This window comes from Oncorhynchus tshawytscha, linkage group LG29 (genome assembly GCF_018296145.1).
Source record: "Oncorhynchus tshawytscha isolate Ot180627B linkage group LG29, Otsh_v2.0, whole genome shotgun sequence".
NCBI classification, from domain to species: Eukaryota; Metazoa; Chordata; class Actinopteri; order Salmoniformes; family Salmonidae; genus Oncorhynchus; species Oncorhynchus tshawytscha.
This window is the reverse complement of record NC_056457.1, coordinates 19,382,560-19,394,618: the sequence shown is the minus strand read 5'-3', so window position 1 is coordinate 19,394,618 and position 12,059 is coordinate 19,382,560. Positions and strand designations below refer to the sequence as shown.

The window sequence follows — 12,059 nt, the reverse complement described above, 5'->3', positions numbered from 1 at the left end:
AGACTTTGTTAAACAGCCATCACTACCATAGAGAGGCTGCTGCCAACATACAGACTCAAATCTCTGGCCACTTTAATAAATGTACCTTATAAAAGGTATCACAAGTCACTTTAAATAACGCCACTTTAATCATGTTTACATACCCTACATCACTCATCTCATATGTATGTACTGTCTATACCATCTACTGCATCTTGCTTATGCCACACAGCCATCACTCATCCATATATTTATATGTACATATTCTTATTCATCCCTTACATTTGTGTGTATAAGGTAGTTGTTGTGTATTTGTTAGATTACTTGTTAGATATTACTGCATTGTCGGAACTAGAAGCACAAGCATTTCGCTACACTCGCATTAACATCTGCTAACAATTAGTATGTGACCAATAACATTTTATTAGATTTTTTAATGTAAAGATATAACTGAATTGTATTATTATATGTAGTAGAAAGTGATGGCTTAGAAGAAGCCTACATATCCAACCCATAAAGTAAAATTGAACATCCATATATGGCCAGCTATGTAAACTTTAACATTGATTTATCCTGCAATAGATGGCATTGAAATGGTAACATACATTTTTTTTCTTTCTAATGCCTAATAAGGATAAAGTAATCAAAAAAGTAACTGAATGTAATCAGATTACGTTACTGACTTTGGGGGTAATCCAAAATATACTTTACTGATTACAATTTTGAACTGGTAATTAGTAACTGTAACGGATTACATTTAGAAAGTAACCTACACAACCCTGCTGGTACAGCAGTAGCTAGTAGCTGTAGGTAAACTTGTTACTGATACGCCTAACATCTCCGGCGCAATTGATCGGTTGGATGTACTTGCTCCACCTGCAGAAATAATCTCTTATCAAAATGCGTACTCATCTTCCCCAGAATCAGTTTGAGAATTAAAAGAAAATTGTGCAATGCATATTTCGATTTGGCCTCTGTTATTGGTAAACCACTAGTCATTCTTCCCATATATAACTAGATTCCGCAACCCCCCGCAATTTTGGAACCTAGGTGATGCGGTTCCATGTGGTGAAGATGCAGATAGAAAGCTCTGTAAAGATGTTTTTGAGTGCGCCAGGTGCCTTGCGCAGGTCATTTGCAGACACTAACACAAATCCATCGATCCTACTTCTAGGCAAAAACGTTGGAGAGGTCTCACCACACGCGTTCTGGACGTTAGCAGCAGCACAACGCTTCAGATCCAAACATGGATGGGGAGTGTTCGTTACCGAGAGGATAGTTAAGAAGGCAATTATTCAAATCCTGCAGCAATTTCAGTCGATGGCTGCTGTGGTGGTATCATAGCAACAACACCCAAGAATTAGAAAAATATTAACAATAGCCCCGTATCACCCGCTGCCTGCCAGCACAAAACTCTCCATTACAAACTCGGCGCGCTGCTCTCTGACAAGACACTCCCTGGAGAGGAGCGCGGGTGAGCCGGATAAAAAGGATAGTATTTTTCTCCCAGACGCAGGTTGACTTGGAAAGGCTTACGCCTCGATGAAAACTACATCGCCGAGTGACTGTGACTGGATCCTCTTGCTAAAGAAGATCGCCAGATCCTTTGCCAGAATGGAATTACATGGAATAAACGAAGTTTCCTTTTACGACATGAGATATCCGCGCCCGGGAATCGAAACTTTCTTTCAGGGTTTTTAATATGTGGTTGCATTGCCTGTCTTCTATGGTAAGCTTACCATTATATAGGCGTTTGGATATGATACTGAAGTAGCCTACTAGTGCTAGAATAAGCGGCTCATCTGAATTTCATGCATTTTTACTGTGCTTGTTCATTATGTGTTATAGATAGCTCCTGTCACGACCGCAGGACGCCTATTTGAACATTATTTCTTTGCTCCTGCTCAATTGGGAACAAACCCGTATTTCCTTCCAATTGAATACATTCTGTTTATGTTTTATCTATCTATGTAGATTATGTCGTGGGCCTAATGCACTATATCAATATAGCCATATCTGACCATTTATATAGGCCTGTCAATAGAGCCTAAAATGTAATGTTATCATAACCATGAATAGCCTACTAAATATACACCAACTGCACTTATGAATCCTCAGTTTCCTGTCCTAGGACTGGATGACTGAATAATTGACAGACATCATGCATTTGGATGTGGAGTGCTGGTAAAATCACAATGCGCATCTGTTATCATGACATGAGCTTGCCTTCCATACTTGGAAATCCACAAGCCTTACTGACTGTCCTCATAATGTGTTATATACTGAATAGTTGTTATACTCGGCTACAGTAGGCATACTATTCTTTGTTTAGTTCAAAGTTCAACTCATTTGTAGCGTCAAGTGAACATTGTTTAATGGCACTGTAGGTGCGTTTCACACCAAAGTCTGTGGCATGGTCATAGATATTCTCACATGACTGGCTGCTTTGTCTGGTTGCCTCGCCATTGGCACCCCAGTGTTCCTCTTGACTCAAATTGTTATTATCATCATCATCTGTGTGTATGTATGTGTGTGTGTGTTGTCGTGCATCTGCAAGTGTATATGTCTTAGCATGCCTCTCTCTGTGTGTGTGTGTGTGTGTGTGTGTGTGTGTGTGTGTGTGTGTGTGTGTGTGTGTGTGTGTGTGTGTGTGAGCGTTTGACAGGGTTCGGTGGTTCACTAGACATTGTGACTGAGTGTGATTGAAAGAGGGAATATTCACGTAATCAGAAGCCCACTTATGTTACCAGCAATTTGGAGATCAGTTACCAAGTGACCGAACTAAACCCGTGTCATTATTAGGCTAATTATGCAATCAATTATTAAAATGTGAAGATATACTCAGGTTCTTTGTAAAGTGCATCAATTATGTTTGGAAATTGTCTCTTGAACATAAACAATAGGATTAAGATTGTTTGGGGAAAACGGCTGACATTGAAATCCTATAATCCTAAAACCTGCAACATAACTCGCTGCAATGTAAATGAATGGTGATATTCTCCTAATCATATAGCAAATAGAATTCTGATGAAGTAGACAATTGTGTTTGGCCATTGCCTTAGGGAACATAGGCAAACATTATGAAAATCCCTCAGATAAACAGACACAGACTCCTCAGAAACAACATTCCTGCTATTCCCCAACACAGTTTGAGATACACCTTCCCAGCACAACATGTCCCACCCCACGGGTAAACTAACCTGGCCATAGGACTCCTGTACAACCCCAGGGCATGTTTAGCACCATGACCTGAAGCATGTGCAATAGAGGTGGTTTGGTGACCTTAGTAAGCTTGCCTTAGACAAGTTGCTCTGGGTCAGAGAGGATCTCCCTGCGGAGAGACAATGGCTAGGCTTCGGCTCAGCGTGCTAATGTGCTTTTCTGGCAAGCAAGACACCTGGGTTCAAACCCTGTCATTCACACAAGCATTAGAGCCCAGTAGAGTCCAGTTATAGCAATGGAGAGTGTTTAGAGGCTCTGTGAGGTTGGACAGAGCTATGGACCTGGTGAATTTACTGCAAAGAACTAAATGGTGATGAATGTGGATGTTTATAGGATACAGGTACAGGAGTCAAGTCTCTGTGTTTGACAGAGGGGGAGGAGACCACAGAGATAAATACAGAGTATAGTGTATCCAACTCTATTGGTGAGACATGGTGAAAAGACCGATGCAGTGCAGTAGAAAAGCTGAGGACTGTTGAGGTATGTTTCAAGTTATGTTGCTATTTATGGAGAGATGGGCGATAAGATGAGCATTGGTGGCGGGTATATCTATCTATGAAGAGGAGAGTTTGGAGGTGTGGGAGTAGTAGATATTAATAGCAAAACTTAAATAACCAATATACTGTATATAACCAACATGATGAAGGCTCCCAAGGAGCGCTGGAGGGACTGGTAGAGAATAGTGCCTAACAGGAGGTCGGCAGAGTCACAGGACCAACTCAATTGTACGAAGGTACCCCTTTGCTATTTCCTCAACACCAAAATGTCACCTGACTTTTACTTTTAGCCTGTTAAGTTTCCCCGTGTCATTGGAATTTCAACACATCAGGTGCCCATTTCTGAGATCATAATGTACGTCATTTGTTTACTATTCACCCTTGTTTATATACCAGCTCTGGGAGAATGGAGGAGAGATCAACCATGTTATGATGCAGGTTTTATAGTTTTGGTCAAAGTTTATGATGGATAGATGTAATCAAAGATGACTACAGTCTCTGTTTGCCTTTACAGCACTGACATGCTTGGAATTTCAGTATTTTACTTCTCATTAAGCATAGAATAAATCCCTCATCCGTGTGTGTGCATGAGTGCTTTTGTGGTTGTGTGTGTGTACAGTGTGTGTGTGTGCATGACCTTGTACTTGTGTGTGTGTGTGTGTGTGTGTGTGCCAGCGCTCATGTGTTTAATGATCTCAGACATCATTTGACACAGGAGTTAAGGAGATCAATAGAATAGCGGGCGAAAACATCACCACATCAACGTTTCAATGCCAGCAGCCTTCGATCCAATCCTGCATCCTTATGATGCATAGCTTTGAGGGAAATTGCACAGTGTGCTTGTTTGAGATTAGATTTACGAACTCTATTTGATCTCACATGTCATTCCTATATGACAGTTTAAATGCATCTCATTCTCCCACTGCGACGCTGAGGTTACAGATCAGTTTGCAGTTCAAAGGTTCATTCAACGATCCATAAATGCCTTATTGACTTCACAGAAGGTTGACAATACAACCCTGTCATGCTTCAGTTCCTCAAGAAATGTATTTACTGTCCGGAGTGCATGTCATATTATTTATCTATTTGGTACATCTCTTGTAATTTACAATTCATTTAATCAGGAATTTCAGGAATTGATTTGTCTCTGCCTGACTCATTGGCTATTGATCGATTGCCGTGCTATATGAATTATAGTGCGGTTTTATTCCTGCCAATATATTTATTCCCTGGTATTCAACTGAATTACTGTCTTCACAGAAAAATGACCGGTATGCCTTTTGTCGGAGGATGGCGAGATGATGTAAAGAACATGGGTTCTCTGTCAGGGAGGAGAAGAATGTTCTGAGACCAGTGCCAGTAGCGGTTTGTTTTTACATATGCTTAGAGGCCCATTATCAGCAACCATCACTCCTGTGTTCCAATGGCACGTTGTGTAAACTAATCCGAGTTTATCATTTTAAAAGGCTAATTGAACATTATAAAACCCTTTTGCAATTATTTTGGCACAGCTGAAAACTGTTGTTCTGATTAACGAAGCAATAAAACTGGCCTTCTTTAGACTAGTTGAGTATCTAGAGCATCAGCATTTGTGGGTTCGATTACAGGCTCAAAATAGCCAGAAACAAAGACCTTTCTTCTGAAACTCGTCAGTCTATTCTTGTTCTGAGAAATTAAGGCTATTCCATGCAAGAAATTGCCAAGAAACTGAAGACAGAAAAGTGATGACAGGTTACATCACCTCTGTCTACAGATTGACACAGTCCCCAACTTGAACACATTGCTTTAGCTACACCCATAGGTGCCAGGCAATAGTTGCTGACCCACGTACCCCCTACAAAGCGTGCCTCCAAGCTTATATTTTCTCTATGGGAGAGATGTACGCTTGCACTCTCATAAAAAAATGGTTCCAAAAGGGTTCTTCATCTGTCCCCATAGGACACCCCTTTTTGGTTCCAGGTAGAAACGTTTTGGGTTCCATATAGAACCCTCTGTGGAAAGGGTTCTACATGGAACCCAAAACAGTTCTATTTGAAACCAAAAGTGTTCTACCTGGAACCAAGGATTCTTCAAAGGATTCTTCAAAGGGTTATCCTATGGGGACAGCCAAAGAACCCTTTTAGTTTCTAGCATCTTTTTCTCTAAGAGTGTTTATGCAGATCAGGCAACAATGGTTTAATGAGACCTGTAACTGGGCACATTTGTCATCACAAATGAAGAATTATAGTTGCAATATACAACTAGGAGGCTATTCCCACCAAATGTCAGCACTGTGTGTTCTCTCGCTCCCTGCTGATTTACAACTGGGAGATATTTAATTTTATGGCTACTCCAGTCTCCTTTTCAGCTCATTTATCACCTGATTTACTTAACAAAAGGCACATCTCAATAAGTGGTCCAAGTATCCTCATGACATGGCACAAGTGTGGGGGTGGGCCTTTCCTCTTTCGTTCTTTATTGTTCCTCAAGCAAGGGGGGAGACAGATGACATCGCAAATTCCCATCCTTGAAGTTTGATAATATACAGTAATAATATACAGTAATTCACTGTTAATAGCACCAATCTGATCAAATTCACAGGAGAGTTCCTTGTCCTCATAATTTGTGAGCTAATAAAAAATGTCTGGTAGTGAAGTGAGAAAAAAAACAGATGAGTTTTTTTCAATGCTAATATTGAAGTGATCACATTAAGCTAAATGAGCTAGCCTACAGACAGCTAGCCATTTTAATTGGACTGGCCTCCTGTGACCAAGGGTTAATACAAAAAGGCCAACACAAACACAAACACTCCCGAGCCTCCCTGAAGGCGTTAGCTACTAGCTAGCTTCTTCACTCCTCCATTTTGTTAGTCGCTTCTCGCTGTGTTGATAAGCCTCAGCTGGGTCTAGGATGCCGCGTGCAGGGGTATAGCCCTGAAAGCGCTCCTGTGGGCCCAGCAGCCATTTGATTTGTCCCTTTGAATTAGCTCCGACACCAGGTGCTTCTTTCTGCTCCATCTGTTTGCCAGCAAGGGGAGAATTAAAAGAGGCTTATTTTTCATCCAGGAGCATGTTTTTTTTATTAGCGAGCTAAAGGGCTGTGTCCTCTAATTTAATTTCTGTTGAGCGTGTGAGTTTTTTGGGGGGGATAAAAGTGTGAGTCTTTTGGGGGGGATAAAAGTGTGAGTCTTTTTGATTGAAGTACACTTTCAAAATGGTCATATTTCAGGGATGTGGTGTGTTCTTTCTCTCACTACTTTGATAAGAAGGTTCATTTATAATAAAGTATGTGCAATCAACATCATTTGTTTTGCACACGGGTGTAATGCATAATTGAATAATTGATTTATTTGTGATTGATTTATTGGACTTGGTATTCACCCTTACATCGTGGTTTGTTTTAAGGGGACTATTGGAACTAATTACCATTAGACTGAAGCCATTATACCCATGTGTTGATTGGTAACCATCAATAATCAGCTGTGTCTGTGAGCTAATGAAACACCTTCAGGCAGAGCGAGGTGTGAGTTCCTCTGGATCACACTGTTATCGTCTCCTTCTCTCATTAACATTATTCATCCTGTGGTTGCTGACTGTTTCACGCCACCAGAGAGTCACTCGCTCCAGCTGGGAACTGCAGTGTGCACCAATCTCCATGCATCTACATGGACCTTTGTATGATTAGAACTCCTGTGGACAAGATTTAGGTCTTGGATTATATATTTGAATATGCCCTCCTGAGGTGGTCGATGTGCCTATGTTATGGAGAATCATATTTTTACTGGCTCTTCACAGTAGTCAGTGTAGTCAGAGAAAGGAGAGCATTTCCATGGCAAATCTCCACAGATGGCGAAGATCTTTGTATCAAAGCATAAGTGTGACGTGTCCAGGTAGACTAGGTCAGCTGAGACAGCAGCAGTCTTGTGAGAGTGTTACTCCTCTCTGGTTGAGGTGAGGAGGCCTGTATGGGGAGCTTCAATTTCTTTGGCTCTGCTTGGCTTCTTCAAGGTGGTGCATTTAGCTCGCTGTATGTGCACCATCACCAGTTGCACAATAACATCAAAAGAAGCTCAATTGGGCCAGAATACCACCATGTCTGGTAACACTGACTGCTCACATCAACACACTTTTTAGACCACATTTTCAGGCACATTGACTTTCACTGGATGCTTTTAAACATCTCCTTTTAGTTTTGTTATCTGCCTTTAGCTCAAGGGGATAGCTCAGTGGTATATTTCTCCACTCATTGTATAGGTATTGGCATTGCTGTTGGTTTCGCTATTGATAGTGACGGTGTACCTAATTCACAGTTTTAGAGCTTTTCCGGCCCAATGATTTATCACCCAACTGCAGGCATCCCCCAAGGTTTGGTCTCAAATCCGTTCCTGATGTGCCGGGCATAGCAAGAGCCAGTAAGCACACTACACACACAGTGTAGGCTTTTAAGGGACAGCCTTCTTCCTGTATTCAGTGTTTTCTATAGGGTTCATTTTCACAATGTGCACAATGTAGTAGAGTTTCTTGATGCATTACTCTATGCAGCTGTCAACCGTAGTATTTGGTAAAGGTGGTACCTGGCGTGTAGAAATCAAAGTGGCGTGGCAGTGGACGACCAGCTGTTTTCTTTCTTCACACTCCACTTAGGCTTTATAGCCGGCGAGCAAGCAGTCGGTGACATGTGTGTGTTGCTCTATATTTCCCTGTTGTTCTTGCAACACTGTATTGTGAAGCCACAGAATGTCTGCTTATCCCACTCTGCTATGCCGCTCTGTCATTTTGGTGCATTCATTCCAGAGCGCATGTGTGTGTGTGTGTGTGTGTGTGTGTGTGTGTGTGTGTGTGTGTGTGTGTGTGTGTGTGTGTGTGTGTGTGTGTGTGTGCACATGCATGTGTCTCACTCCGCTCCCTGTGCTGTGGCGGAAGTCTCATCACTCCCACACGTCTGGAGCTGTCACCCAGTGAGCAAGCGCCTCCGGAAAACAGGCTTCACTTTGTATTGATTCTCATTGTTTTGCTCCTCCTTCATCCTGAAAGAGCTTCATTTGGCATGCATATTTCACTGGGATGATCTAAATTAGTCAGAGCATAGCGGAAGTGTTGCGCTATTGCACTGAATAGGAATGTAGTAGTTTGTGTTGGCGTTTGTTCAAGTGTCTCCTCTCTAAATGTATCACAAACTTATGACCATATCAAATTCAGCAGTGGAATAACTATTATGGACCGCTTGAGTATCATCATCAGTATTGCACATCTAGGTCTATTATCTAACCCTGTCTCTTCCTCTCCCTTTTCTCTTTCTGTCTCTATTTTTCCCCTTTCTCTGACCTTCTCTCCCTGCCTACCTCTCACTCACTTTCCCCCTCTCTCTCTAGCCTCAGGATGAGTGAGTGAGCAGTCCGTCTGCCGAGTCCCAACCATGATCGCCACCGGAGGCCTGCTGCGGATCAACAGGAGGCAGGACTCGCTGCGCTCTAAGAGCCGTGCCGAGAACAAGCGTAAGAGAAAAGCCAAGAAGAAGCGGAAGAATGAGGTGGTGGTGGTCAAGGGCAAGCTGAATCTCTGCTCCATCTCGGGGGTGGTGGCGGCTATTGGGATTCTAATCCTACTGGTGGGCATTGCCATGGCCATACTGGGTTACTGGCCCAGGGAGAGCCCACTGTACCCGGATCCGCCCAAAATCCAGATCATTTACAACAAAAAGGAGGAGTCAGGGCTGACAGGCAACTGGACGAACAACGCGAAGGACGGATTTCACTTGGATGGGGATTTGGTCAGTAACAATCGTTCCAACGGCACAGGTTTAGAGCAGCCGTCTATGGGCTTCCTGGCTGAGTTCTTGGATAAGTACCTGTACTCGGACAAGTTGAAGGTGTTCGGTCCCCTCATCATGGGCATTGGCATCTTCCTGTTTATCTGCGCCAATGCGGTACTGCATGAGAACCGCGATAAGAAGACCAAAATCATCAACCTGAGGGACATCTACTCCACTGTCATTGACATCCACAGCTTGCGGACTAAGGAGAACATGCCGATCAATGGCTTTGTGAACTACATGCAGTCCAAAGGGGTGGAGGGCAAACCTAGCGCTGCATATACCGCCGCCCTGCTGGCCAAAGGCACTTGGCCCTCGGGAGGTTCGCCGGACGAGGGCAGCCTGGGCCCCTCCAGATGCCACTCCCTGACTAGGTCAAGGGTGTCATCTCTGGAGAGGCAGACGTTCACCGACACAGTCTACACAATCTCCAGACACAGCGGGGCCGGCCAGCAGAGCAGCCCGATTTCCATCCCCAAACGGTGGGAGACCCGGACAATAGTGGCCTCCTCGGTCAACGCCTTCACTCTCCCCATGACCAAACCCAACCATCGGGCCAACCAGCATCAGCGCAGGCCTTCAGCCAAAGCAGAGGCAGGGAGGAGCAGGGCTGCCCTGTGTGACTCTGGCGAAGAAGACGAAGCCTGGGTTGGGTACGGTGTTCCAGAAACCACCACCCAGGCAAATGTGGAGACTTTGCAGACGGCTATGCTCCTGCCTCAGGACTCTGTGGAGGTGTACAAGAGCAGTGGTAGCCTCCAGGGGGCGCTTCAGGGCTCCCAGATCCAGCTGCTCCCCTCGTCCCCCACTGGCCCCAGGGTGATGGGTTCCCACTTGTCCCTCAGCGCCCTGACGGACTACTCCAGGTCCATCGACCTGGGCATCACTCCATCCACCCCCACCGAGTGGAAGGTGGAACGGTCTCGGCGACTCAGCTGCCCTCGTTTAGAGGTACCGGGAGGCGGTGGGTACATCAAACTGGGCGACCTGGGGGGGGAGTCCTTTGAGTCAAGGGAGTCATGTGAGGTGACCGCCTTCAGCCGAGTGACCTCAGAGGATTGTCTGGCTAAGAGTCAGAGGGAAGGAGGAGTAGCCAATGAACAGGAGGAGAGCAGCCCCGGGGGACGACAGGACAGGTGCTCAAGGCGATACTCCAACAAAGAGAAACTTCTCATGATCTCTCAGTCAGACTCCGTTTTGGACGATGAGGAAGTGGATAGCACAGAGATATGATTGGACAATTACTGATTGGTGGATTGAGTTTATTTGGAGAGAAAACAATTGACACATGATAACTCGCAGTTGGTTGAAGACACTTGACAGCAGTTTCATGGAATTATGACAACGACAATACTGCATAGGATCTGAGATCTAGAGGATCTTGTGGTTCGTTGCAAATGCAATTATCGATATGTGACCAAAAGCCGAACATGGTCTTTGGAGGCTATGAAAACAGAAGACTGTGTGTATAGTATTTTGTCAAGGGTTTGTTTGTGTAGGTTGGAAGAATCGCACCCAACTGAAAGAGTTTCAAAGCAAAAAGATAACATTAACCAAAAAAGGGCCCGTTTTAAAATGGTGATTGAACCGTTAGTTACTGTACCATCCACTTGATGTAATAGTTTCTCTAATTTGTAGAAATATAGTGTGTCTGTTCCACCTACTGTCACAACTGATACTGTAGTAGTATATTGATTGAGAGTTGCTGTCTCAACAGCATGTATTTTGTACTTTAATGTCCTTGCCGTTTTTATCAGTTTGAATTCAAACTTTAATAGCAATACATCATTGACCATCTCTGTTTGCTTGTGGGGGAAACAATGTTGGCATATTTGCCTGTGTGTCTTTTAAATTCTCTGAGTAAGGCTTGTATGTTATTGTTTAGAACTGTCTTGACTTGCTTGTTAAGGAATCTCCTGTATATCTTTGCTATCGCTTTTGCCTGGGCGAAATTAAAAACAACACTCTAACTAGCACAATTCACAGCTGAACACTTGTATCTCTGTACAAGTAGCCTAAGTACCTTAGCACAAGTAACCATCTGTGGAAAAAATACTTATCAAATCAATGTTATCCTGTGCAAAAGCAGCTGGATTGTTTTTGTAGTTGGTTCTTGTTCAATAACACACCTGCAGTAAATAATTGTATTCCAATTGTTCCTGGTGCCCATGGTCAATTCAACCATCCCATGGTCGTCCTATGGCTCAATCAGTCTTCAAATAAACTTATGAAGCTGTCTCATTATCTGTACCATCTGTTATTCCGACATGTCAATCAAGTTATCAACCCAAAGGTGTGAGAACACTCTCCAAATTGAGTACTCAGCCTAGCCAAGCAGATCTTGATGTGCCAGTGTGTTAAAAAAATATTAGTTCAGCAAATGTATAGCTGAAAGAGAGAGAGAGAGATAGAGAGAAATAATGGAGAGAGAGAGAGAGAGAGAGATAGTGTGAGAGAGAAAGAGAGGGAGCAAGAGAGAGATATAGAGAGTGTGAGGGAGAAATAGAGGGAAAGAGAGATAGAGAGTGAGGGAGAAAGAGAAATAAAGGGGGAGAGAGAGGGGAAGAGAGA

General features: G+C 43.5%; 1 protein-coding gene across 1 annotated transcript; it reads left to right on the top strand.

Annotated features, from left to right (window-relative positions):
- Positions 1-1,064: 1,064 nt before the first annotated feature.
- Positions 1,065-11,732, top strand: LOC112227778 (transmembrane protein 200C-like). The gene is made up of 2 exons (XM_024392648.2): positions 1,065-1,708; positions 9,049-11,732. Exon 2 carries the CDS (start codon positions 9,093-9,095, stop codon positions 10,719-10,721), a length of 1,629 nt encoding a protein of 542 aa, XP_024248416.1. The 5' UTR covers positions 1,065-1,708; positions 9,049-9,092; the 3' UTR covers positions 10,722-11,732.
- Positions 11,733-12,059: the final 327 nt, after the last annotated feature.

Coding starts and splice junctions, on each gene's coding strand:
- LOC112227778 (XM_024392648.2), top strand. CDS start 9,093: ATGATCGCCACCGGAGGCCTGCTGCGGATCAACAGGAGGCAGGACTCG.